This window comes from Chionomys nivalis, chromosome 6 (assembly GCF_950005125.1).
Source record: "Chionomys nivalis chromosome 6, mChiNiv1.1, whole genome shotgun sequence".
Lineage (NCBI taxonomy): Eukaryota > Metazoa > Chordata > Mammalia > Rodentia > Cricetidae > Chionomys > Chionomys nivalis.
Window position 1 is genome coordinate 5754230 of NC_080091.1, and position 27493 is coordinate 5781722.

General features: G+C 59.1%; 3 protein-coding genes across 3 annotated transcripts; 1 reads left to right on the plus strand and 2 right to left on the minus strand.

Moving 5' to 3' along the window:
• Positions 1-392: 392 nt before the first annotated feature.
• On the minus strand, positions 393-2947 carry LOC130876217 (39S ribosomal protein L54, mitochondrial-like). Its single transcript, XM_057772685.1, has 3 exons — positions 2802-2947; positions 1285-1450; positions 393-773 (listed from the first exon to the last, which is right to left on the minus strand). The coding sequence occupies exons 1-3, from the start codon at positions 2917-2919 to the stop codon at positions 641-643; spliced, it is 417 nt and encodes a 138-aa protein (XP_057628668.1). The 5' UTR covers positions 2920-2947; the 3' UTR covers positions 393-640.
• Positions 2948-4980: 2033 nt separating this feature from the next.
• LOC130875829 (amyloid-beta A4 precursor protein-binding family A member 3) lies at positions 4981-11168 on the plus strand. The gene is made up of 11 exons (XM_057772078.1): positions 4981-5085; positions 6481-7171; positions 7253-7292; positions 9248-9393; positions 9479-9565; positions 9648-9809; positions 9935-10105; positions 10199-10411; positions 10540-10659; positions 10746-10883; positions 10987-11168. The coding sequence occupies exons 2-11, from the start codon at positions 6596-6598 to the stop codon at positions 11056-11058; spliced, it is 1725 nt and encodes a 574-aa protein (XP_057628061.1). The 5' UTR covers positions 4981-5085; positions 6481-6595; the 3' UTR covers positions 11059-11168.
• On the minus strand, positions 11147-25979 carry LOC130875828 (tight junction protein ZO-3). The gene is made up of 21 exons (XM_057772077.1): positions 25954-25979; positions 21099-21155; positions 20919-21028; positions 20439-20541; positions 19398-19725; positions 18718-18821; positions 18361-18520; positions 18074-18182; positions 17887-17948; positions 17451-17517; positions 17154-17310; positions 16639-16747; positions 15312-15552; positions 14737-14945; positions 14086-14181; positions 13038-13108; positions 12616-12826; positions 12430-12530; positions 11907-12167; positions 11745-11791; positions 11147-11360 (listed from the first exon to the last, which is right to left on the minus strand). The coding sequence occupies exons 2-21, from the start codon at positions 21144-21146 to the stop codon at positions 11258-11260; spliced, it is 2697 nt and encodes an 898-aa protein (XP_057628060.1). The 5' UTR covers positions 21147-21155; positions 25954-25979; the 3' UTR covers positions 11147-11257.
• Between the last annotated feature and the right edge of the window lie 1514 nt (positions 25980-27493).

A 27493-nucleotide genomic window follows, 5' to 3' on the forward strand; every position in this document is an offset into this window, starting at 1 on the left:
TGCACATAATCTCACCCATTCTCGTAGTTCATAGTTCAGCTGGACAGAGAGCTTCCTGGGAACTGAGGGGAACTCGGGCCACATGACGCTGGCAAAGACAGGTTCAGCTCTGGGGTCCGACGATGGACAAGCAAGACCCATCCCAGAAGGAATGCAACAGCACTCAGCCCTGCGCCTAGCTCCCTTCAGCTGGCCGGGCTGGGGGGCTATGCCACCCCCTCCACCTGGAGGCCCCAGACCAGGCCGAGTCACAGCCCTCAGTGTTGATGCACTTGGGTTTAGCCTTGCCTGAAGGCCTGGAGCCCAGCCCTGGACCAGCCCACCTGCCTCAAGGTCCGGAGCTGAGGCGTCCTAGACAGAGCTCACCGCCACAGACACCTGTCAGTCATTTGTTTCCTACCTGTTTATTGGTATGTGTGTGTTTGTGTGTGTTTGTCTGTGTGTCTGTGTGCATTCGGCCTGTGTTGCCAAGCGCACAAGCAGAGGTGGGAAAATTTGCAGGAATCAGTTCTGTCCCTTCCACCATGCGAGTTCTGGGGACTGAACTCGGGTCTTCACATGGAGCAGTGAGGCCGCTCCCCGCAGAGTCCTCTCGCTGGCCTGGGCCGGGCAGCTTCCTATGAGATGCTCCATCCTCACGCTACAGCTTCTTATTCTTGCTTAGCCGGTTGTGACGCCAGATGTTCTGTTTGCGCAGCAGTCGCCAGTACTCACGGGACTCGGGTTCCAGCTCCTCCAGCTTTTTGGGGGGACCCAAGTTCATCTGGAATAGCCTGTGGGGAGTGTCAAGATTGCATGGCCACCTCACAGCTCTGGGGTGTAGGCAGCGTTGAGCTGGGGCTTTGGCTCTTGCCCTGGTCCCCCTCCGTTCAAGCCGCAGGCTCCCGCCACTGCCCCAGAGCAGGCTGTGTTCTGCTCTGGGATCTGCACAGACCACACCTTCCAGCCACTTGACCCTGACTCCGTGTGGAAACTCAAAATCTGGTTGACAGCCTGGGCTGCACCCGCTGTCCCTGTCTCTCCCAGTGTCCTGGGAATGTGGCCCCACCACACGGGCCTGTGCAGCTAACTGGTCCCCAGCTCACTCCAGGAGATACCAGGGTCTGGACAGCCAGGAATAGACACAGCCTTAAATCAATGTCAAGGAAAACAAAGCCCCCCACCTGCCCCCTCTGCCCTCAGGGACACACGGTCCTGTGCACCAGCTCCCCTAGGTGGACCAGGGTGGGTGAGATCAGTAGACCCCAGGGTGCCTCTGCGGGCCAGGTGGCCATCCACACTCACCACTCGGGGTACTCGGAGTCTGGCTTCAGGGCCACGTCCTGGCCTTCCTTGTAGATGTTCACCCCCATGGCGTGTGTGGTCAGCCGGGCGGGGTCTGTGCACACCTCAGGGTCCTTCAGGGCCTCAGTGGCCACGCTGCCCTTGGCACCTTTGCTGCCCTTCATGACTGCAGAGAGTGAGCTCAGGTCACTCTAGGCTGCCCAGCCCTGCCCCCATGCCTCCCTCTGTGAGGCCTCCTGGCTTTGGCAACCCCGGACACCCCCAGGTATAACAGGGTCCCCTGTCCCCTGGCCCGAGGCTGTGTGGCCTGATCACTCAGCCCCTCTTCCTTTCAGTGATGGGGGCAGGACAGTACGTGCCTATTACCCGATGCCCAGAGGTCTCAGCTGAGGCTGGGGGACCATAAGACCCTGTCTCAGAAAAAATAAAAAACTAAGGCTAGCGAGATGGCTCAGCAGCTCTACGCCAGCGTGGCATATATGACTACCTGTGCCAAAAACAAACTAACAAACAAAACTTATTTATATTTTTTTTCTTTCTTTTTTTTTTTTTTTTTTTTTGGATATTCGAGACAGAGTTTCTCTATAGCTTTTTGGTTCCTGTCCTGGACTAGCTCTTGTAGACCAGGCTGGCCTCAAACTCACAGAAATCCGCCTGCCTCTGCCTCCCGAGTGCTGGGATTAAAGGCATGCGCCACCACTGCCTGGCTAACTTATTTATATTTTGAGACAAGATATCATTATACAGCTCTCCTGGAACATCAAAAAAGTTTTTTTTGTTGTTGTTTTTTGTTTGTTTGTTTGTTTTTGAAGACAGGGTTTCTCTATGTAGCCCTGGCTGTTCTGGAACTCACTCTGTAGACCAGGTTGGCCTCAAACTCACAGATATCCGCCTGCCTCTGTCTCCTGAGTTCTGGGATTAAAGGTGTGCGCCACCACTGCCCGGTAGAAAAATAAAACATTTAAAAATATATTCTATTGGGATGTGGTTTTCCTGGCATGCCTGTAATTCACAGAAACCCCTCTGCCTCTCTGTCCTGAGTGAGGGAATTAAAGGTATTGGCAGTCATTTTCAGCCTCAAAACGTAATTTTTAAGTATTATCACGTGTGGGGGGGTGGACAGTAGCGCATTTGTGCAGGCGGCCATCTCCTCCCACGTTTACGTGGGTTCTGAGGATCGAACTCAGGCTGCAGGCTTTCCCGGAAGGTGCTTTCACACATTGAGATCTGGTGCCCCTTCTGGTGTGTAGATGTGCAGGCAGAACGGTGTAAACATAATAAATAAATCTTAAAAACAAAACAAACAAACAAACAAACAAACAAAAACCCAGCAATAACTCAATTTCTGCGGGTGGGTTTGGTATTCCAGGCGCCCTGCAGCGACCGGCTCCTCTGGCCCCCCTGCCCTGCGCAGTAGCAGTTCCCGGAGCCCCGCCTCCCACAGCAGCGCGCCTGCGCACTACGTACTCTCCTGGCCTCCCACCGTGCCCGCGTTGGTTCCTCCGGAGGCGCCTCACCTGGCTTCTTGGCGTAGTCCCGGACGGAGAGCGTTCCAGGTCCTCCGGGGACCGGGAGAGCCCGGAGCCGATAGCCGGCCCACATCCGGGAAGCCCCGAGGAGACGGGTGGCCGCCATAATGCTGGCCGGCTTGCACGTGCATGCTTCCGGGCTACGTCACGCTCCGGGGCCGCTTTAGGGCGGTGGCGGCGCCCGCGGCCTTCTGGGAAATGTAGTCGTAGCATTGGACGGCTAGTGACTAGTTTGAACTCATGTAGTTATCACCCGTTCAAAGACTATTTCAAGAAATTCTTGTCTTTAGATCCTCATCTACTTAAAATGTCACATTAAGTTCGTGCTTGTATTGTGTGTGGGATTTTTGAAAGTTTAAGAACAAGCTGGGCAGTGGTGGTGCACTCTAATCCCAGCGCTCAGGAGGCAGAGGCAGGCAGATCTCTGTGAGTTCGAGGCCAGCCTGGGCCACACAGTGAGTTCCAGGATAGCCAGGGCTGTTACACTGAGAAACCCTGTCTCCAAAAACAAAAACAAACAAAACAAAACAACAACCAAAAAAAAAAAAAAAACTCAAAACCCAGTCTGTTGCCGTGGGAGACGGTGTAATGATTTGTTCTGTCTCATTAAGAGACGAGCCACGCCCACTCCCTTCCCCCTCCGCTGAGGCAGGCAGATCTTCCTGTTTGCAGCCTGAGTCTCTTCCTTTTCTGTCTCCCTCTCGAAGAGGCAGCTATGCCTCTCCCTTCTCTCTCTCCCCCTTCTCTCTGCCTCTCTGCTCCCCTCCTCTTCTTCATAGTCCACTAAATAAATATCCAACTTCACTCTGCATGGCATGCTTGTCCATGGCTCTGTCTCTCACCCGCCTCCGCATGTCTCCCTGCCCGGCACCAGCCGCCTTCGGAGATCTGCGGCATGGTCTCATGGCCAGCCGCCTGCTGCAGCCACTCTGACACCTGCAGCTCTTTTATTTAATCCATTACAGATGGAGACAGGAGAATCAGGATCAGGGTAGCTCTCTGCTCCGCATCAAGTTTGAGGTCAGCCTGGGCTACATGGCACCTTGGCTTAAATATAAGGTGGCCGAGTGTGGTGTGCACCACCTTAATTCCAGCGTGTGGGAAGTAGTGGGGGTGTGTAGGACCCAGCCATGACAAGCTCAATAGAGGCCTGAGTCTCAGTAGTTTACCCTGGTTCCGATACAGACCACAAACTGAGACCACCCAGGCACCACCCAGGAACAAACCATCCGAAGGAATTCCCAACGTTCCAACCGCTGTAGATAGGCTCGCCTGCCAGCAGACACCCATCGCTTTTCACCAGGACACCCCTAGACAAATGTCATCCAGTCAGAGGCTCTGAACCTCAGAAACCCCTCACCCCCACCTTTACTATTATAAAAACCCAACTCTAACAGCCCTGGGCTCTCGGATCACTCCAATACGCTGGACACACGCAGAAACCGAGTTGCAAACTTGTGTAAGAATAAAGGCTCTGTGCTTTTACACACAGGACTCGGTCTTCTGGTTGGTTTTGGGGGAATCCCATGATCTGGGCATAACAGGTGCATCCTTGTGAATTCTAGACCAGCCTGGGCTACATAATCAGGCCTGTAATAAAGAAGAAAGTGGAGGTGGTGACCGGGGCTCCGTAGAAGTCCTTTGTTCCAGGCTGACAGTACTTGACAGAGGCAGGAGGATCAGGACTTCGAGGTCAGGCTAGGCTACATGAGACTATGTCTCAAGAAGAAATAGACTCATCACTACACCCTAACCCACTGCCCTCTTACAGTCAAGCTTAGGGACTGTTATTGTGGACCGTGGTGTGAGCTCCAGTGTCAGTTCGAATCTAGGTTGCGAAGTTATGTGTCACTCCTGAGACCCAAACCGGAAGTTGGTCCTCATCAACTCCTGCCCACAATTGTCTTTTCTCCTCAGATCTTCGTGTTCCCATTTCTAGTTCCCTGCCGTGTCTCTTCCCTTTTTCCACCTCGGTTGTTTGCACCTGGGAGTGATGCGGAACCCCATTTTAGAGAAAAAGCCAGTTTGCCTGGAGTCTTGGGATTCGAACCCGTGATACTCTGTTATTTACGCTACAACCCCACTGTGCACCTGCCGAGATCGCCTGTAAGGACTACATTTCCCAGCAGGCAGCGTGAGGCTGCGCGTGCGCAATATTCCTGGGAGGTGCACAGCTTGATGATCCGGATCCAAAGCTGGGATCCCAGAGAGCTGCTGAGTCTCCAGCAAGGACGGACGGACCTGGTCATCCCGGCCCGGGCCGGAGGCACAGGTACTGCGCCCGCGCGGGACCAGACGGGGCGACCCGAGGCCAGTGTTTGAGATTTAGGACCGGGGCCTGAGATCTGAGGGTCAGTGCCTGAGTTCTGGGGGTCAGTGCCTGAGTTCTGATGGTCAGTGTCTTAGTTCTGAGGGTCAGTGCCTGAGTTCTGGGGGCCGGACCCTGAGTTCTGAGGGTCAGTGCCTGAGTTCTGGAGGCCGGACCCTGAGTTCTGAGGGTCAGTGCCTGAGTTCTGGGGGCCGGACCCTGAGTTCTGAGGGTCAGTGCCGGAGTTCTGGAGGCCGGACCCTGAGTTCTGAGGGTTAGTGTCTGAGTTCTGGGGGTCAGTGCCTGAGTTCTGGGGGCCGGACCCTGAGTTCTGGGGACCGGAGCCTGAGTTCTGGGGGCCGCAGACTGAGTTCTGGGGGTCAGTGCTTGAGTTCTGGGGGCCGCAGCCTGAGTTCTGGGGGTCAGTGCCTGAGTTTGAGGGTCAGTGCTTGAGTTCTGGGGGTCAGTGCTTGAGTTCTGGGGACCAGAGCCTAAGTTCTGGGGGTCAGTGCCGGAGTTCTTGGGGTCAGTGCCTGAGTTCTAGGGGCCGCAGCCTGAGTTCTGAGGGTCAGTGCCTGAGTTCTGGGGGCCGCAGCCTGAGTTCTGAGGGTCAGTGCCTGAGTTCTGGGGGCCGCAGCCTGAGTTCTGAGGGTCAGTGCCTGAGTTTGAGGCTCAGTGCTGGAGTTCTAGGGGCTGCAGCCTGAGTTCTGAGGGTCAGTGCCTGAGTTCTGGGGTCCACAGCCTGAGTTCTGAGGGTCAGTGCCTGAGTTCTGGGGGCCGCAGCCTGAGTTCTGAGGGTCAGTGCCTGAGTTCTGGGGGCCGCAGCCTGAGTTCTGAGGGCTGCAGACTGAGTTCTGGGGGTCAGTGCCTGAGTTCTGGGGGCCGCAGACTGAGTTCTGGGGGTCAGTGCCTGAGTTCTGGGGTCCGCAGCCTGAGTTCTGAGGGTCAGTGCCTGAGTTCTGGGGGCCGCAGCCTGAGTTCTGAGGGTCAGTGCCTGAGTTCTGGGGGCCGCAGCCTGAGTTCTGAGGGTCAGTGCCTGAGTTCTGGGGGCCGCAGCCTGAGTTCTGAGGGCTGCAGACTGAGTTCTGGGGGTCAGTGCCTGAGTTCTGGGGGCCGCAGCCTGAGTTCTGAGGGTCAGTGCCTGAGTTCTGGGGGCTGCAGCCTGAGTTCTGAGGGTCAGTGCCTGAGTTCTGGGGGCCGCAGCCTGAGTTCTGAGGGTCAGTGCCTGAGTTCTGGGGGCCGCAGCCTGAGTTCTGAGGGTCAGTGCCTGAGTTCTGGGGGCCGCAGCCTGAGTTCTGAGGGTCAGTGCCTGAGTTCTTGGTTGGCCCCTGTGTGAAAAGGAACTTCTTTCCTGTGCAGGCCTCATGGGGACCGAGACTGTCACCTGTCGGATAGTGGCTTTCCTAAGAGATTTCACCTGGCATCATTGTTCTTCAGCCTGGTGACGATGCCAGCCTGAACCTGGGTTCCAGACATGGAGTTTCTGCCAGACGCCCAGGACCCCTTAGGGCTCCCAGCCATGGACTTGGAGGAGCCCAAAGGCCCCAAGGTGCCCCCTGAGGACCACCCCTCCAGTACCCAGTGGGCCTCGGGACCTGGAGGACCTGCCTCCCTGAGCGAGATGGAGCTGGATGCATCTGGTGTGCAGGTGCTGGTCCAGCAGCTGGAAGCTCTGCCTGGTGACTTGGGTGGCCCGTTCCCAGATGGAGAGCCTTGTCCCCTGCACATTGCCACTGGCCAAGGCCTGGCCACCCAGGACAGCACAGACTCTGGTGGGCTCTTGTCCGCCGACGCGGGCGGGGATGACCTTCTGGGTCTGCTGAGGTGTGAGACATCTCTGCCTGCCCAACCGGGACCCCCAGATCCTCCACAGACCACACCCCGTTTGCTGCAGCCGCCTGAAGAGCCAGAGGGGGACCCAGGATCCCCAGGGTGGATGGAGGGGGTGTCGGCAGAGCCAGCAGACAGCAGGAGTTCCAGCAGCTCCCCAGAGCCCTGGCTAGAGACAGTGCCCCTGGTGACACAGCAGGAGCCACTTCTGGGTGCTCAGGTAACACCCCGACTCATGAATCCTGACCTCGGCCTGCAGCGCAGCCCGGGGACCCAGGCCTGTTCCTCTTCTATCTTCCAGAGCCCTGAGACCCTGGCCTCATGCCCTGCTGTCTCAGAGGGTAAGTGTTCCTTCTCACACAGGACCAGAACAGCCTTCTAGAACAGCCCACAACCAGACTCCCAAACTTGATACGTTTGCCCTGAGGATGCAGGGTTAGAGAGGATGGCTGAATGAGACCCTGGATGGCTAGAAATGAGATATAGGATGGAAAGTATCCTAGAAACCACTGTCCACAAGGCCAGCTCCAGACTGCTGTGGGAGAGTGCTCCTAGGACCTAAAGATGACATTTACAGGACTTTTTTGTTTGTTTTGCTTTTATTTTTCAAGACAGGGTTTCTCTGTAGCTTTGGAGCCTGTCCTGGAACTAGCTCTGTAGACCAGGCTGGCCTCAAACTCACAGAGATCCGCCTACCTCTGCCTCCCGAGTGCTGGGATTAAAGGCGTGTGCGCCACCACCGCTTCGCAACACATTTATAGTTTTGTGCGAATTTTTGAGGGCTGGGAGGTATCTAAGTGGACACGGCATGCCAGCATGAGGACCTGGGTTCGAATCCAGGGAGGCATCTAAGTGGATACGGCATACCAGCATGAGGATCTGGGTTTGAATCCGGGGAGGCATCTAAGTGGATACGGCACACCAGCATGAGGACCTGGGTTTGAATCCAGGGAGGCATCTGAGTGGATACGGCACACCAACATGAGGACCTGGGTTCGAATCCAGGGAGGCATCTAAGTGGATACGGCACACCACCATGAGGAACTGGGTTCGAATCCTCATTGCTCACTCAAGGAGCCCAGGAGCCTGTGCAGCCCTGCATGACAGAAGATTCTAGGGCTGTGGTTAATGCTATGATTTATCTCAGGGGTGTCCAAGCTGATGGTTTTGCCCAGTTTTGCATAGGCCTGAACGTTCTAGAACCACAGAAAGAACAGGATCCTACGTCAGCTTCAGGGTGACCTGGAAGTTGCAGGTCAGCATATGGGCATGCTGGCACCCACCTGACTCCAGCACACGGGAAGCTGGGATGGGATGGCAGGTTCCATACTGGCCTGAGCTGCATAGGCCCAGGGCTAAAGAAAGGTTAAAAACCAAAGTGGTCTGGAATTGAAGAAGGGTCTGTCAGCCTTGCAGCTCGGATGGAAAGGGATCCTGGTACTCAGGAGTCCAGAAAGACTAGGGTGGAAGAGTTTCTGGCTGCCAGGGGCAGGGAATAGCGCGGGTCTCAGCAGTGTAGCAGTTTACAGGGTCTGGGCGAAATTGCTTGAGTGCTGTCAAGGACCTGGGCTTTAGATGCTGTGGATTTTCTGGGCTGTCTGGAGAGAATTCTAGGTAACTATGGAAAATGGCCTTGAAGCCAGGTGGTGGTGGCGCACACCTTTAATCCCAGCACTCGGGAGGCAGAGGCAGGCGGATCTCTGTGAGTTTGAGGCCAGCCTGGTCTACAAGAGCTAGTTCCAGGACAGGCTCCAAAGCTACAGAGAAACCCTGTCTCGAAAAAAAGAAAAGAAAGAAAGAAAAGGGAAATGACCTTGATCCTCCTCTTTTTTGCTTTTTTGCACTTATTTATCTTTTTTGCATTTATTTATTGCTTATGACAGAAGGGGCTTGGAGGGCGGCTTGTGGGAGCAGTTCTCACCGCCATCATGTGGAGTCCCCGGGGTCGAACTTAGGGTGTCATGCTTGGCTGCAGAGCGCCCTGTACCCCGCTGAGACATCTTGCTGGCCTCTGCCCAATTCTGGAATGTTAGGGGTTTGAGACACCACAGTGAGGTCATTGGCTTTCAGCCCGGTCAGAAGGTTAGTCTAGAAGAGGGGTCCATGAGCCCCGGGTCCTGCTGAGGGTGATGCTTCGCAGGAGTTCTGGGAGTGGCGGGTACACAGCAGGCTAGCCGACACTGGAGCTGGAGTCCTGTGGATCTTTCTAGAACAGGCGATGGAGCACTGCGGGTCTAGCCTATACCAATCCCCGGGACGGGCCTGGCCTGAAGGTGCCCCTCGCTGTCACCCGCAGTTCCAGGTCCCTGTGGACACGAGGAGCTCGTGGACGGTGTCATCTTCACTGCGAAATATCTGGGCTCCACCCAGCTGCTGTCAGAGCGCAGCCCGCCGCCCAGCACGCGCATGGCGCAGGCGCAGGAGGCTGTGGACCGCGTCAAGGTGAGCCAGGGTGGAGTTGCTGGGGCTGCATGGCGTGGTGTCCTGGATGACCACGAATCCCCGTGTCCCACCCCCCTCCACACAGGCCCCCGAAGGTGAGACCCAACCGATGGCAGAGGTGGACATCTTTATCTCCACCAAGAGGGTCAAGGTGCTGGCCGCCGACTCACAGGTACCCAGAGGGCCAGGCTTTGGCTGTGGTGGACTCTCGGGAATCTCCAGAGGTCCCCAGCCCATTCATCGCGTGTCCACAGGACGCCCTGATGGACCACGCCCTGCAGACCATCTCCTACATTGCGGACATCGGGCCTGTGCTGGTCGTGATGGCCCGGAGACGGATGGCCAGGAGGACCACTCCCCAGGACCGCGGTCGGCGTCTCTACAAGATGCTGTGCCATGTCTTCCATTCGGAGGATGTAAGCAGCCGAGCCCTGCCTGCCCCCTCCTTGAGTTTGACTCAGAAACCGTGAGGTTTCTTGAAGGTGTGGGCCTTGGAACTGGGGCTTTGTAGGGTGCGAAGGCGCTTGCTGTCCTCCCACAGGCCCAGCTTATCGCCCAGGCCATCGGCCAGGCCTTCAGCATCGCCTACAGCCAGTTTCTGCAGGAGAATGGGATCGACCCCAGCCAAGTGGGCACGCGGCCCTCGGATGCTGCCAGCCACCCGCACAACGGCGACCTGGACCACTTCTGCAACAGCCAGAACTGCAGGGAGGTGAGCGAGGGCTCGGGCCCCGCCCCTGCCTTACAGAGGGCCCTCGCTAGGCCCCGCCCCCTCTGAGCCCCGCCCACGCGGCCCCGCCCCCAGGTCTGTATCCAGAAGAGGCCTGGAGAGGCCCTGGGCGTCGCCCTGGTTGAGTCCGGCTGGGGCTCACTGCTGCCCACCGCTGTCATCGCCAACCTGCTTCACGGGGGCCCTGCCGAGCGCTCGGGGGCCCTCAGCATCGGGGACCGTGTCACCGCCATCAACGGGACCAGCCTGGTGGGGCTGTCCCTGGCCGCCTGCCAGGCCGCCGTGCGTGTGAGTCGTGGTTCCGCGGGGACCGGGCCCCAGGGGTGCCACTGATCACAGCCCCTCGCCGCCCGGGGGATAGGCGGGTGGGTAGACTGAGGCCTGCGGAGGCCTAAACGGCACGGTGGGTCCCTCAGGACGTGAGGCGACACTCGTCAGTGACACTGAATATCATCCACTGCCCTCCGGTCACCACGGCCGTCATCCGGCGGCCCCATGTGCGCGAGCAACTGGGCTTCTGCGTGGAGGACGGCATCGTGAGGCCGGGACCTCCGGGCCGGGTGTGGGGTGGAGGCTAGCCCACAGCCCAGGGACGGGTCCTGAGCGCCGTGTCTCCCCCCAGATCTGCAGTCTGCTGCGTGGGGGTGCGGCCGAGCGCGGGGGTGTCCGCGTGGGACACCGCATCATCGAGGTCAACGGGCAGAGCGTGGTAGCCATGCCCCACGCGCGCATCATCCAGCTGCTCACCGAGGCGCGGGAGGTGCGAGAGGGGACATCACCCGACCTCAAACCCTGTCACCCCTGCCCCTCACCCTGCACCATCGCCCTGACCTCACCTCTAACCCATCACCCCTGACCCCTAGATTCACATCAAGACGATGCCAGCTGCCACCTACCGGCTGCTCACGGGGCAGGAACAGCCGGTGTACCTGTGATCGCCCTGCCCACGCGTGCCTTCGTCCCGGCCACCACCTCTATCAGCCCACGGGGACCCCAGAATCCTCAGCCTTATATTACTTTCTAATGTTAAAGAAAATTAAAGGTTTATTAAATGGTCAGAGGCTCTGGGTCCTACAAGGGAAAATGAGGCTCCAGGGAGCAGGAGGCAGGGCTTGTGACCTCTCAGGTCACAGGTCACAGGTCGGTGGCTGGGCCCCAGTCGTAGGCGTCATCATCCGAGGACTCAACATCCCGGGCTCTTGTGAACTTCCTCCTTAGAGCTTCGCGCTCGTAGGTCCTGGGGGCAGAAGTGGGTGCAGGGCGGCGATGGGGTGTGCGGTGGGGAGGACGGTGGGGAGCGGGTGTGGGTGCGCGGTGGGGGAGGGGGTGCGCGCTGGGGAGGACAGTAGGGAGAGGGTGTGGGTGCGCGCTGGGGGAGGGGGTGCAGGTGCGCGGTAAGGAGGAGGTGGGGATGCACAACGTGACCTTGTCCCACCGACCCCACCAGGCATTTAACTGTGGGCTGGGACTTGCAAGTAAACTCCTTCCCATCCTGAGAAGCCACAGCCCCAATGCCCTTCCTTCATTAGGCTTTCTTTATCCTCAAGTCCTGACTGGGTGGGGTGCGAAGTGGCTCTGTGGGAGGCGCCTCTCCGCCCCTGAGTCCCTCAAGGGCGCTTACCGCATGCTGTCCTCGCGCCACTGGCCCTGGGGATGGCGGCTGCCAGCCTGGAGGGAAGAGAAAGGCCGTGACCCGCTGACAGGCGCAGAGGGGGTGAGGGTGGGGTGACTGACTAGGCGCACAGGAGGGTCCCACTCCCCCACCGCGCGGGGCCGTGCCCACCTGCGTCTCAAACTCGGCAGTGATACCCCCGTGACCCCTCAGCCCCTCGTGGTCTTCCACCCATGCAGGCTCCGAAGACCGGGCCAGAGCGGGGACCGGGGGCTCCTCATCGGCGTCCTGGGGCCCGCTGCCCTCGCCGTCCGTGTAGGCGCCGTCCGTGTCCTCGTAGTCGCTGTTGGCCCGACTGTCACAGCTGAGGTCCCCGGAGCTGGCATCCAGGCCGCGGCCCGGCAGATCAAGGTCCTCGGATGAGCCGTCCAGCTGTGGGGAACAGGATGCTGTGACCCCGAATGCCAGCCTCCACTACCCCATGCCCGGCCACGACGTCTGATGGGTGCCTTTGCTGGGGTTCAGCTCTGGACAACTTCTATGCATCCTACAAAGTCCCGGATCCAAAGTCCAGCCCTAAGGGCAGGAGCTTGCTCAAGCAAAATCTTGGCTACTGTGTACTAGGAAGCCACAACCTGGTTACTTATGGGGTTCGCCCAGGCTATGTATGCCCTCCTTTCTCCGCACCCCGCACCTGGTCTTCCGCAGTCCAGATAGGCCGCGTCTGCTGCTGCTGCACCACGGCCTTGATCTCCTGGTACCAGGAGTCATCGGTACCGTGCAGGGGAACAGTGGCTGCGAAGACGAGGGCAGACGTCACCCCGGCGCCTCCTCTACACGCCCCCCCCCGCGCGCACTGCCCTCCCCACCCCCCCTGCACCTGTGAAGAGGTGCCCGCTGTGTTTCTGGAGCTTCTGCGCCTGTGCATATAGGCGGCGGCTGCTGCGGCGGGAGGCCGGGGCCAGCCACTCCCGCAGAGCCTTCAGGGCCGGGCGGCTTTCGGGGACGCAGAAGATCACGATGGGGTAGTACTGCACGTAGTTGAGGCGCTCGATGGCTGAGGGGGTGACGTCCAGGAGCGCGTGCCTGTCCTGGGTCACGGGCGGGGTAAGGGGCAGGTGAGGGGTCCGCTGTGGCTGGGAACCCGGATCCACAAGTGTACGGCTCCGGGTATTCGAACTCGGGTCCTCAGGGGTGTGGGCCTGAGACCCGCGTCCCGCAGGAGCCCGCAGCGCACCGCTGCCCCAGAGGGGATCCCTCCGTGCCCATGCGGGGCCTCAGGTTCCCCATGCCTGTGCTTACCCTCTCGGCGATCACCCGCACCGTATCCAGTTTGATGATCTTGGATGGGTTGTCAGTCCGGGACACGCTTTCTGAGGAGGCAGGGGACCCGGCTAATGCCATCCGCCGTCCACCGTGTCCCCCACCGCGGTGTGCACACTCACCCCAGCCCCTTTCCCACCCTCCCACTTCCTGTGGCTCCGGGAAGTAGGACCTCACCCCACCGCCCATGGGGGTTTCTTTCTTTTCCTGGCTGAGTAATAGTCCACCACGTGCTTGTCTGGGGCCCGACTTTCCGTCCTTCCGCACATCAACCCCAGCGATTGTATTTCCTGATGACTAATGGGGTTGCAGATGACTTTGCCCTTTGAACGCCACCCAGCCTCCTCCAGGGGCCTCCTCTCTGAGCAGCCTGACATCTGTCCTATCTGGTTCTCCGTGTGAGGAGCCCTCTAAGACTCCCAGCCCCCTAGAGCCACCCCACCTGCTAAGCGCTCACTCCTGAACCACACCCACGGGCCTCGGTTTCCCCTTTTAACATTTTAAAAGATGGAGTTGATGTAGCCCAAGCTGGCCTCTAGTTATGTAGTCAGCGCTGACCCTGGACTCCTGATGACAGGCCCAGTTTATGCTGGGATGGAGACATGATTTGAATACAGAGTTTCATTAAGTTGCCCAGGCTGTCCTGAAAACTGCTATCCTCCTGCCTCAGCCTTGAAGCAGCAGGGATCCTAGGTGGGATGATGTACTGACGTGCTCATAGTTAAAAGTGAAACGGAATTTTAAAAATAAAGAAGAAAAACTGAACAACTCTTCAGCAAATGAGAAGGTGGTGTTTGCCTCGGTTCCCAGAGACCAACAGACTGTGCCCAGATCGATTGACAATGTCTGGCCCTGGCATTGAGTGCAGTGGTTGGCTTGAGATTGATGCTGTCTGGCCCAGGCATGGGTGGGGGTGGAGAGGTGGGGGCAGGTGGGAGCTGGCATAGATGGATGCTATCTGGCCCTGGCACGGATGGGGGAGAGGGTGGGACACCCCCTTCATGGCTGCCCTCATCCCATGTCTTACCCGCAATTTCAAACTGGTCGGGCATCTCTGCCGTCAGCCTCTTCATGGCGATGTCGGCCACTGGTCCCAGGATCACCACTGGGCGCTTAAAGCTGGCTGGGAAGTGGAGAAAGTAGCGAGGTCAGGTTCGGGGTCAGGGTGCTCAAGCCAGAAGCCTGGGAAGTTGAGGCAGGAGGATTGCTGCAAGTTCAAGGCGGGCAAACAAAGGAAGTTCTGTTTTGTTTCTGATCCTATTTGGTACTACTAGATGTGGAACAGACTGGCAAGTAACTACAGTCACACTGTGTCTGGCCCTTGGTTTGATTTTGTAAATAAAGTTTTATTGAGATACCATCTATCTGCCTGCCTCTCCCGCTGCGCAGCCAACTGAGTACAGTTGGGCTGAGAGAGTCAAAAATGCCTGAGTTTGTTTTTTTTATTTATTAAGATTTTTAGTAATTTATTTAGACACAAGGTCTTTCTGTGTAACCCTGGCTGTCCTGGAACTCACTCTGTAGATCAGTCTGGTCTCGAACTCACAGAAATCCCTCTGCCTCAGCTTCCGGGGGGGGGTGCACAGGTTTGTGTTATCCAACAGAACCAAGGGGAAGGCAGGCGATGGCCTTGAGGCCCTGTGACCTGGGGAGGAGGGTCCCTCCCACGACCACCCACCTTCTCGCAACACCACGCGTTCGTAGGGTGGGTAATGTCCCTGCTTGGTCAGCACTGACAGGTCCTCGCGGCTCCGCTGCGTCTTCTTGGTCCCTCTGCGGAGACCCCGGAGCCGCCAGAACTCGGCTCGTGGGTTGGAGGCCAAGGGAGCGCCTGGGCCAACGCCCGCTGCCCGCTGGGCAGCCTCCAAGCTGGCCAGCTGCTCTGCCCTGGGGAGCACAGGGGACATGAGGGGCAGAACACGGCCTAGAGAGGCAGGACCAAGTCAGGCTGAGGACCCTGAACTGGGGACATCCGAGGTGGGTCCTTAGAGGAAGGCGGGAAAGGCTGCGCTGATTCTGAAGAGAGAATGGGACCACAAGTCAAGGGATGCGGGGCCTCTGGATGCTGGTACCCGGGAGGGGTTGGATACTGGGAAGGAACTCTGCCTCAGAAATCAATGGATAAATAAGGCCATATCTGCGCTCAGTATACAGTGGCGGCAGCACACTCCCCCGCTCACACCACTGTGACTCACCCCAGGGAGTCCTAGGCAATGGGGAAACTGAGGCTCGAGCTTGGGGAGCTTCTCCCACCTGCTCTGATTGGGGATGACGCCGCGTTCTTGCTCTCGGAGATCTCTGCCCATGCGGGCGGCCAGCCAGAGGCCCCCACGACCACCGTAGCCAGACCCTGAGCCACGGTACAAAGTGTCCACCACGTGGAAGACGTCACCACGAGTGAAGCCCAGGCCGTAGGGTGGGCTCGGCTCCAGCTCGAAGTGCGTGCGGATGTAGAAGGAGTCACCCACGCGGGACTGGATCATCTTCCTGAAGACTGAGGACAGAGGTGGGGGAGGGTGTCTTCGCGAGCTCCTCAGGGGCCCATCCCTCCTGGGGACCTCGCTTGGGCAGACACAGTGCGCTGTCCCTGCGGGGCCTGGAGCTTTGGGTCTTAGTTTTATTTTATTTATTTGTTTGTTTATTTGTTTATTTTTGGTTTTTCGAGACAGGGTTTCTCTGTAGCTTTGGAGCCTGTCCTGGAACTAGCTCTTGTAGACCAGGCTGGCCTCGAACTCACAGAGATCCGCCTGTCTCTGCCTCCCGAGTGCTGGGATTAAAGGTGTGAGCCACCACCACCGGCTTTTTTTTTTTTTTTTAAGATTCATATATTTCTTGTGTATGCAGTGTTCTGCCTGCACCCCAGATCTCATTACAGATCGCTGTGGGTTCTGGGTTCTGGGCAGGAACTGAACTCAGGACCTCTAGGAAAAGCAGCCGGTGCCGTTAACCACTGAGCCATCTCTCCAGCCCCCTTGGGTTTCTCTGTGTAGCCCTGGAACTCTCTCTGTCGACCAGGCTGAACTCCACTCGCCTGCCTCTGCCTCCCGAGTGCTAGCATTAGAGGTGCGCACCATCATGGTGGCTGGTGGCGGCCAGAGGTTGATGTTGGACTCAGCAGCTCTGCCAGACTGGCGTGACCCCGGGGATGCTCCTGTCTCCACATCCCCATAGCTGGTCCAGGGCTTAGAGTCTGGCTTTTTGGTTTTTTTTGTTTGTTTGTTTGAGACAGGGTTTCACTGTAGCCCTGGCTGTCCTGGAACTCACACTGTAGACCAGTCTAGCCTCCAACTCAAGAGTTCTGCCTGGGCCGGGCGGTGGTGGCGCACGCCTTTAATCCCAGCACTCGGGAGGCAGAGGCAGGCGGATCTCTGTGAGTTCGAGACCAGCCTGGTCTACAGAGCTAGTTCCAGGACAGGCTCCAAAGTCACAGAAAAACCCTGTCTCAAAAAACCAAAAAAAAAAAAAGAGTTCTGCCTGCTCATGCCTCCCAAGTGTTGGGTGGTGTACCAACACCACCTGGCTAGTGTCTGGATTTTCACGTGGGGTCCGGGCGCCTGCGGGACACCTCAAGGACACTCACTGTCCTGCTTGCTCTGCATCACAAGCTCCAGGTCCTCCCCCGGCAGCAGCTCCAACAGGAAGTTCACAGCTTCCTCCCGGGTCAGGTTCCGGAATGGCATGCCGTTCACCTGCCGGAAAAGGGGTAAGGGTAATGGGGTGGGGCTGGCACCTGAGCCACTGCCTCCCCAGTGTCTCTGTGACCGGATCTCCCCCCACGGCTGAGTGTCATACAGACCCAGGGAGGACCCAGACTTAGTACACACAGCCAAGTCTGAAAGCCTCAGGCAGTGTTGAGGGGCCCAGCCCCATCCCTTTACCACGTAAAAAATCTCCAGGTTAGTGAGAGAGCTCAGCGGAATTGCTTGCTATGCAAGCATGAAGACCTGAATTTGAATCCCTGCCACCCATGGAAAAAGTCAGGTATGGGGCGCAGGCCTGTGATCCCAACGATTCAGGGATAGTAAGTTGCAGGCCAGCCTGGGCTACCAGGAGGACCCAGGGCCACATTCCCGGGGCCTGCTGTCCCCGTGTCACCTGTAAGATCTCGTCCCCTTCCTGGATGCCCTGACCGTCGGCTGGGCTGCCTTCCTGCACCCCGGACACGAAGATGCCCACGTCGTTGCCGCCAGCCAGCCGCAGGCCGATGCTTGCACCCTTGGGGAAGCGCACGACACGCGTGTCGGGGCTGTAGCTACCAGAGAGGAGGGTGATCAGGCCATCGTGGCGGTGGGTGCTGACATTCCACAAGCAGGAAGTTAGGGTTACATGGGCTGGGAGGACGGCTGCAGGATGTGGGACCTCTGGAATCACATGCTCATCTGATATACTCACCCACGATCTGACAGGCTCTGCTGGCTGGGGACCCGGTAAATGTCATAGCGGGTTTCTCCAGGATACTCTACGAGAAACCGGCAGCCTTCATTCGTTCAGATTAAACAAATACTGCACAGAGCAAAGAGCCAACCGAGATGGGGCTACACCCTCCTCCCCCAGCACCTCACTGGAGGATTCTAGGCAGGGCTCCACCCTGACCACGCCCACAGCCCATCACTGGGGATTCTAGGCGGGGCTCCACCCTGACCACGCCCACAGCCTATCACTAGGGATTCTAGGCGGGGCTCCAGCCTGACCACGCCCCGCAGCTCCTCACTGGGGGATTCTAGGTGGAGGATCCCCTGGCCACGCCCCCAGTCCCTCCTTTCCCCTCCCTGCCTGGCTTTTAGCATGGCTGCTGCAGGTGAGGAAGAGTGCAGCCATGAGTGCTCACCTGGTTCAGCAATGGCTCTCGAATCCACTGACCGTTCCCGCCTTCGGGGCTGCGGGCTCTCCCTGGGTGAAACGAGAGCCCAGTGAGTCGGAGTGCATCTGCATGGGCCCCCCCCCAGACGTAGGGTCACCCCTGCAACTAGGCAGAGCAAGGGTCTGGCCTCTCACAGCCTCCACCCTGCACTCACATCGGAGAGTTTGGCTGGCTGGCCTCGGGGCTCCGCTGACTCTGCAGAGGTGGTGGAGGGATGTGGGATGGGGGCGCCTGGGACAGTTCCGAGGTCAGGTCTGAGATGTCTGTAGAGGAGGGGCAGCGGGTCAGCCAGGGTCGCACCTGGTCTTGGCATTCATGTCACACTGGGAACCACGCAGGCCCTGAAGAGCCCGCTGTGCCGCTGTGGACTTGCGAGGCTTGAGGTCAGTTCTCATCCCTCTCTGAGTCTCCGGGAGCCAAGCTTGGAGTTGCCCTCCTCACCTTCCATAAGGGAGCTGTCGCTGTCACTCACTGCGGGAGGGATGTTCACCAGGAACTGCCCGCTATCCCTCAGCACCAGCAGTGCCAGCTCCCCCTCTGACTTCTCGATGAGTTGCCGTGTGTCGCTCAGGGACAGATTCGCACTGGACACCCCATTGATCTGAGAGGGGTCGGTAGAAACAAACAACCCGAGTGTCGAGAAGCAGCATGGGATTGAGGGGGGACTGGAAACATTTGGCTTGGGGAGGGATCCCGAAGCAGACAACAAGAGGATTGGAAATAATTCCTGGTGCTGGGAGCACAGCACTGCCCGCATTGGTCTCAATTTCCCCACCTCAAGCATAATCCTGGCCTCACCTGCAAGATAAGGTCTCCTTCCTGCAGCCCGCCGTTCCGGGCAGCGAGGCCAGAATCTGTGATGTGTTTTATGAAGATCTGGCTACCCAGCTTCACTCCAAACTCTGGAGGGGAGAAGAGGGAACTCTTTAGCCAGGAGACCAAGATCATTTAACCTGACTTTGAAGTAACGTATAATCCTCCTGCTTTAGGGGCGGGAGAGGTGGCTCAGAGGTTAAGAGCACTGCTCTTCCAGAGGATCTGGGTTCAATTCACAGCACCCACATGGCAGCTCATAACCATCTGATGCCCTCTTTTGGCTGCAGGCAGAACACTGCACACATAATACTAAATACATAAGTCTTAAAAAAAAATTTCCTGGCCGGGTGGTGGTGACGCATGCCTTTAATCCCAGCACTCGGATCCCACCACAGAGGCAGGCGGATCTTTCTGACTTTGAGGCCAGCCTGGTCTACAAGAGCTGGTTCCAGGACAGGCTCCAAAGCTACAGAGAAACCCTGTCTCAAAAAACAAAAAAAATGAAATTTCCTGCTTTAGCCTCTAAAGTGGGCGGGGTCCACCCTGGCCACACCCCCTGACTGGAGGATTCTAGGTGGAGAGAGGGTAGGGGGGCATCCACCATGTTCCCTGCGCCTGAGGATTTTTTTTTTCTGTTTTGGGGTCCAGCCCAGTCCCCTCACCCTCGCTGTTTCTTCTCTTCACCAGCACGGACTTGTGCGGCCTCATGAGCACATCCTGCTTCGGCAAGCGCTTGTAGCCAGATACCAGGTCCAGTCCGTTGGGCTCAGATCTACCACCCGAGCTCTGGTGCCGGTGACTACCCACGCGGCTACGGCGTCCTGCCTTGGTCCGGCGAGAACGCTCACCCCAAGATCGGCCAGAGCCGCTGGAGGAGTCGCCCTCATAGCCCCGGCCATGGTCAACTTCCTCCCGGTCTGAGAGCTGGTGGCCCGGTGATGTGCTGGCCTTGGTGACAGGTAGCTGCACCCTGCGAGGGCGCTTCACTGTCTGTGGGAGGGAGGAGAGACGTCAGAAGAGGTAGGAAGAGTGGACCTTAGGGAATCCAGCCCCTCTCTGGGCTCAGCACCAAAGCTGTCATCTGACTGGGCCCGTGTGTGACTCTGTGGGGGAGGGGGTCCCGATATGAGCACAACGTGGGCTCTTTCCCCAGCACAGCAGCTATCAGGAGCAGGTCCTTCGCCCATCAGTCCAGGATGGCCACTCTGACCATACAAGGGACCCAGGCAGGGGGATCAAGACTTAAAAACTAGGGACTGGAGAGGGGGCTCAGCGGTTAGCTCACTGGCTGCTTTTTCATAGAACCCGAGTTCAGTTCCCAGCACCCACAAGGTAGCTCACAACTGTCTGTGACTGTGGTCTCATGGTGTGTACTCTTTCGGTGGGCAGAGAGATGTCCAGGCAGACAAAACACCCACATACGTAAAATAAATAAGTTTAAAAAAAAGAAGGAAAGATTTCGGAAAAGAGACTGAGAAAAATAAAAAGGAAAAAGGGAGCTAGCTGTACCTGCCTAGATTCTTTCAGTGAGGGGCTGGGGCGTGGTCAGGGCGGAGCACAGACTCAATGTGCCCTATCCTGTGTTCCATTCCCAGCACCACCAGAAAAACATGCTAACGGAATTATATATGCTCCCGCCAGTATCACAGGACCTCCTGGCTTATTGAGTGTGGACTCAGTTTCCCCAACTTATGCCCACTCACAATGTTGGCCGTTTTGTTGCAGGTTTTCAGAATCTGGATGGCGAAGGCAGAAGTGACGTTCTCCACGGAGACCCCATTCACCATGACGATGTGGTCCCCGGTCCTGAGGGAGTGGCCCAAGTGAGGAAGCTCAGGGCTGCACCCAGCCCGTGGCCATTCTTTGGTGTACCCAGACTGGTTCTAAGTAGATGTTTTGCTTTTTCCGTCCTGCCCTCCGGTGTATTCTCTCTCTGTCTCTGCGTCTCTGTGTCTTTTCCTCCCTCCATCACCCATGGCTCTGTCCACCGGATTCCAGGAACCCTGTTTGCAATCTTTCTGTTCCAGTTCCCTGCCATCTTGCCCTGGGGCTCTGCCCTGCCTCTGGGACCGGGAAGTGTTAGGGACAGGAGGCCCTGTTGACAGATCTGCAGGTGCGGGGGGGGGGGGGGGGTCTGGCCCTTATGCTCCCCCCTACCGCCCCCATCGCGTTCCGAGTCTCACTGGAGCCTGCCCACGGCCGGGCCTCCGGGCACAACGTCGGACACGACCACGGATCTGCTGTCGGGGTCGTGGCCTCCAGAGATGGCGATGCCGAAGCCGCGGCGGGGGTCCTGAGGGACACAGGGCGTTACTTCCCGGGCCCAGGGGCTCCCCCTCCGTCAGGGCCAGGCTGCAGCTCACCTTGTACAGCGTGGCCGTGTGCTGTTCCCAGATGGTCAGTTCCTCCATGTCTGCCACCTACGGGGACAGGGACAGGCTCATGGGGCCTGAGAAGACCACCTTCCTCGGGGGCAGCCACAAGGGCGTCCTGCCTGCCCCCAAACACCAGCCTCCATCCAGCTCACAGGCTGGGCCTCTCCTCCAGATCTGCCTCCGGGGCTCCCCCCTTTGTGGAGCTAGGTGACCCCCCCTGCGGAGCTGTGTGACCCCCCTGCTGAGCTGTGTGACCCCCTCTGCTGAGCTGTGTGACCACCCTGCTGCGCTGTGACCCCCCCTCTGCTGAGCTGTGACCCCCTCTGCTGAGCTGTGTGACCCCCTCTGCGAAGCTGTATGACCCCCTCTGCTGCACTGTGTGACTCCCCCCTCTGCTGAGCTGTGACCCTCCTCTGCGAAGCTGTGTGACCCCCTCTGCTGAGTTGTGACCCCCCCTCTGCTGAGCTGTGTCACCCCCCCTACTGAGCTGTGTGACCCCCTCTGTGAAGCTGCGTGACCCCCTCTGCGGAGCTGTGTGACACCCCCTGCTGAGCTGTGACCTCCCCCCTGCTGAGCTGTGTGACACCCCCCATCTCCCCAGTTCTGATCCCTGGGCTTTAGTTTGCTTTTGGGGGGCGGGGCGGGCGTGGGATTCTTGCTCCGTCGCCTAGGTAGCTCCAAACTCATGGCCATCCTCCTGCCTCAGCTCCTGGGTGCCGCAGGCACCACAAACCCTGGCTGACTTTCTTCAAGCGCTGGGAAAGGTCCCCGGCTGTGGAATTTTTATTTCTTGCTTTCCTTTAAGATAAGGCTCTGGAGGGTGCCTGGGCTGCTGGGGGAGGGGAGGCAGGTGGCCGGGCCTGTCCGGACCTGCCGAGCCTGTCCCCGCTGGTGTGGGCCGGTCCCCTGAGGGTAGCCAGGCTTTGTCTAAAACCCTCCGGGGCTCCCCAAGGATTAGCCCGAGCCTGGCTGCCAGTCCCTGGCGCTCCTACGGTTTTCGCCGCAGTCCCCTGCAGGCTCTCGCCCTTTCGCTTAGGTGTGAGTTCCGGAACCAGCCATCAGGAAGCCCAGGAGACCTGCTAGCAGCTACAGCCCTCCTCAAACTCCTATTCAGCCTTCAAAGCCCCATGGCCACGGTCTCTTCCTCTGCTTCCTACACGCACATCTGACACCCTCCCTTTGGAGTCTGGGGTGTCACAATCTAATCCCGTTTCCTCTAGGGATGCCCCGACTCTGGGCGCCGGCGGCAGCTGGGGGTCTAGGGACGAGTGCTTGAAAACCAGAGGAGGGCGGTTTAAACCCACAAGCTCCCAGCCCTTCGGCCCCGCCCCTGTCACCTGCAGGCGCGCTCGGCCGGGGGACACTGGCTCCCGGCCGTCCCTCCCCGCGGGCCAGGTGGCAGGGGGAGGGGCAGGGCTAGGAACAGGTCCGTGGGGCGGGGCGGGGTTGCGGGGGGGGGGGGTCGTCATTCCTCCCAGGCGGACACAAAGCTTGCAGCGAGGTGACCCAGCAGCTGCTGCCTCAGTTTATCCTCCTGGGGAGTAAAGGACTCCACGCCTAAAGAGCAAAGTCCCCCAAGGTCCCCAGAGCCGGCTACAATCACCCCGCCCTCCAGGCTCCTGAAAGTCTGTACACAGTTGGTGCTCTATAAATGCCAGCAGCCAAGAATAGAACAAAGCCCGATTATCTATCACGTGCGAGCGGGTCTCACAGTCGCGGTGGGATTCGAACTCGGGGCTCTCGGGGGCGGGATCACACCTTTGTAGCCCTACGCCGCCCCAGGCTAGGCCCCACTTCTGGGCCTCAGTTTCCCCGGCTGTTAAGCAGACAGACAAGGTTTGGAAAGCCTGGGTCGCACTCCCGTTCCCTCCCCCGAGCTCCGGAGCTACTCGCCTGGAATCTCACCGCCATGGTGCAAACAGGGGACCTGGAACCCGACAACCAGCGCCCCTCCGTGGAGAGGGAGGGGCCTGGAGACCGTAGGTCCGCCCCGACCGGGGGCCAGGAGGGTCGCAGGCCGGTCGGGCGGCGCTCCCGCCGCACCTGTCTTCCTCCCTGGTCGCCCCGCCAGGTCCCGCCCCGCCCGGCCCCGCCCCGCAGCCCTCCAGACCCCGACACGCCCCCATTAGGCCCCACCTCCGCCGATCACGCCCCGCCCCCGGCACGCCCCGCAGCCCCACCAGGCCCCGCCTCTCAGCCCCACAAGGCCGCGCCCCCTAGTACGCCCCGCCCTCCCAACGCGCCCCCACCAGACCCCACCTCCGCCGACACGCCCCACCTGGGCCCGCCCCTCTGATACGCCCCCAACCAGGTCACGCCCCGCCACTCCGGTCCCCACACCCGCGATCCGGTCCCGGCTTTCCACACAGCCGCGCTGAGCCGGCGGCGGGGCAGAGCGGACCGGCCCGGCTGATGTGTCCCACTCGTGGGCCGGTCACACGTCGCGCTCGGGGTGCACCCGGGTCGGCGGGACGCAGAGGGCGACGAGGCCGGCGTGTGGCGGGTAGGGACGTGGCAGATGGGGCTCTGAAGCTCGGTTAAGAGTTTGCGGAGACGGGGGCAGCGATGATCTCCCGCCCCCTCGGCGCGGTTGCTGTGAGAGCGCGAGGACCTGAGTTCGAATCCCCCTTGCCCACGGGCGGCTCCGGGAACTGCACAGCCCCCTCGGGACAGAGTGAGCCCGGGCCAGCCTGGGCTACAGTGAGACCCTCGTCAGGTTCCTCGGCCTCCCCGCGTCCGGGGGAGTCGCCCATCCCAAGGTCAAAGGGTGCGTCCGGACCGAGGCCGCAACCGTGGGGTCGGTCAAGGTGGAGCTGACCACGAGGTCTCCGAGCTAAAACCAAAGACCACGTCCTGCACGGTAGGGTGGGCGGGTGGACTGTGGGTCTGTGCCTCAGTTTCCCCTTCTGGAAATGGGAGTGATAGTTGCACCTGTTTCCAAGGTTTAGAGGAACATTTACGAAGCTGAGTCACTTAGGGCAGATTCTGTCGTTTCTGGCCAGGGTCTGGCTGTATAGGGGGATGGGGCGTGGGGGCCGCCGGGGTGGGCGAGCCCGGAGACCAACCCTGGAGCAAGCGGGGCTCCAGAAAGATCCCCAGCCGCTTCATTCCTTGCCTCAGTTTCCCCTTCTCAGAAAGGCTAGCACTTGGGGCTGCAATTCCAGCTTCGGCCAGCAGGGGGCACGCGGAGCCCAGGAGTGGAACCGGGCGTCGCAGGTCTAGACGGGGTCCCTGTCCCCCCCAAGTCATCAAACAGTCTGCGGGCTTCCTCAGCTCCCTGTCGATTGGGGGTGTTGTTGTTTCTAGTCTCACGTAGACCAGGCTGGCCCAGAGCTCACCATGTAGAACTCGGGGGGGGGGGGTTCCTCAGACTGCAGCTGTCTGTACCACCGCGCCATTTGTGCATTTATGGAGTGCCTGCTATTTGCCAGATCTCATTCTGAATAGTGGGCACAGCTCAGGGGTGCAGCTGGACGCAAGGCCCCTGAGGAATAAGGGGGACTCAGGGGCGAGCGCCTGACGGGCAGTGCCTCTAGCTCACGATCGGTTCGTAGCCCCGAGCGCCACTTCAGTAATTAAACTTCTGGGCAGGGTCTTGTGTGCGCAGCCAGGAGTGGCAGAGGGAGGTCAGGAGTTCAAGGTTGCCCTTGGCTACTTAGGGAGACAGACGACAGCCTGGGCTACCTGAGATCCTGTCTCCAAAAAAACTGAAAAGATAAAACTGAATTTCTGAGCCTTGCTCCCGATATACCTGGCGGCATACAGTAAACGCTCAATAAACGCACGTCGTTGCTTAGGCAGCCTGTCCCCATAGCCGCGTGTCCCACTGACCTGGCCATGCCCAAGGGTGTTGGGTTCTACCCTGAGCAAACACTGCCTCCCTGGCACCCGGCCAGGCCCAGGAGGAAGGACGGAGCCCAAATTCTCTGCATGGACTTTCCCCAGACTCGGGGCCACACGGAAGTGCCTGAACGGAGGGGACAGGGACTTTTCCTAGATGTCGAGCTTGGGGCAGTGTCTAGTGTCTTAGGGGTCAGCTCCGAGGTCTCCTTCGGGGACAGTCTTACTCTACTGTGCATCCGCAGGGAAATGGCTGACCCTCTCTGGGCCTCTCAGTTCACTCTGTGGCTAATGGGGACCGCCTGCCCCAGCGACTGTGAGTGTAGCCTTGGCTTCTCTGTGTTGCAGAATGAGAAACTGAGGCTGGGCTAACACTGTGGTCGACCTCTGAAACTACAAGGCCAGACCCACCCTGCCACCTGAGCCTTCCTGGTCCAGAATAAAGTCACCTCGGGTGGCAGGTCACACCCTCCTGAAGGAATTCTTCATTCCTTCCTTGTTTGGGGGCAAATGACCCAGAAGCAACCAATTCCTGTTGTCGCCCCCTTGGTTCCCTGTCAGGCGTTTGCCATGCCCCTCAGCATACAATTCCAGCCCCGTCCTGTCCGGGTCCCCTCAGGGTGTAACCTGGGACAGGTGGCACCCCTCTGCCTTGGGAATTCGGGGTGACCCTTGGGAGAGTTCCAGGAAAACCCGGACTTAGTCCACCAGACTTCCCTCACGGGCTAGGGGATCAGGGACCAGCTCGCTGTCCCCACCTCCCTGCCCGGCACCTGCGCTCACAATGACCCTTTGAAGTCTCGGCTGCAGCGTCCCGGGCACCGTGCCAGGGCAGAAACTGCAGCCGCGCAAAGCCTCGGAAACTGTGTCAGATGCCCACGCAGGATGGCGGCTTCCGGCTCCCCCGAGGAGCACTCAGAGCCAACTTGGGGGGTCCCCGGAGCCCGAGGCGGGGTCACCTGCATGCATGTGGCCCTCTGGGTGAGCTTGGCTGGAGACTTACCCGTCTGGAAGACTGAGCGGAGGCAGGGTGGGTCATAGCAGCCGGGTCCTGGATGCACGTCTGGCATGGGTGGCAGGGAGGAGACCCAAGCTGGCTGCTCAGGCCGGATGACCTGTTTGCTCACCGCGGTGCCCTGGCAGAGCGCAGCGAACGCGCGGGAGGGCGCATCCCTATGTCGGGTGGAGCCGGCGACACTGGGCAATGGTGAGTGCAGGAGGCCGCCCGCAGGTGGGAGGGCGTGTGGCTCTGTCGCAAGGTACTCTCACGTGGCAGGACAGGCCTTAACCCCTGAGCACCCAGAGGCCTACCTAGGAATGCACCCCACGGCACCAACCTCGGGGATCACAGAGAAGGCGCTCAGAAAACACTGAGCGCACTATGGGGTCGAGGGGGGCTGTGCCCTTTGTGCAACCCATCCGCTGCCAAACTTCCTTTCATTGCAGGGGCTGACACCAAATAGAACAGGACTTAACAGCTGAGCTGTGCCCTGGAGACTATAGGTGGGGGGCCCCACCCTGACCACGCCCCCAGCCCCTCACTGGGGGATTCTAGGCGGGGCTCCACCCTGACCACGCCCCCAACCCCCACACTGGGGGGTTCTAGGTGGGGCTCCACCCTGACCACGCCCCCAACCCCCACACTGGGGAGTTCTAGGTGGGGCTCCACCCTGATCTCGCCCCCAGCCCCTCACTGGGGGATTCTAGGCGGGGCTCCACCCTGACCACGCCCTCAGTCCCCTCACTGGGGAGTTCTAGGTGGGGCTCCACCCTGACCACGCCCCCAACCCCTCACTGGGGGATTCTAGGCGGGGCTCCACCCTGACCACGCCCCCTACCCCCACACTGGGGGTTCTAGGTGGGGCTCCACCCTGACCACGCCCCTCACTGAGGATTCTAGGCGGGGCTCCACCCTGACCACGCCCCCAACCCACATACTGAGGGTTCTAGGTGGGGTCCTACCCTTACCATGCCCCCTCATGGGGGGGTTCTAGGTGGGGCCCCACCCTGACCACGCCCCCAGTCTCTCACTGAAGGGTTCTAGGGAGATTCCACCTCTGAGTCTCTCCCAAGATCATTATCCTTTGTATCAGTATTGACTTAACTATGTCTAGATCCTGTCTCTTGGCCCTTCGTGACTTTCCAATTGCAGGTGGAAAATTTTGTTGTTGTTGTTGTTTTGTTTATTTTTAATTTGCTTCCACTTGATTTGAGTACTCATGACCTCATTCCTTCCTGTGATTCCCCGAGACTCTCAGCTTTTACCGGGAGTAGTTCTGTGGCAGGAAGGGCTTCAGATTCAGGTTTCTAGCCGTTCCTGGCAAACGCTGATTCTGCGGCTCCAGGACGTTTGGAAGCACTGGCATTAGTCAGGCTAACTCGGTTCTATCCGTGCGCTCTTTCAGGTGGAACAGTCTTAGTGTCAGGAAGGGTGGCCACACCTGTTGCCTTAGCACGGGGAAGCTGAGGCAGGAGAGTCAGGGTTATTATTCTAGCAGCCTGAGTTATATGAGTCTCTGCCTCAAAGAAATTTAATATGTTTA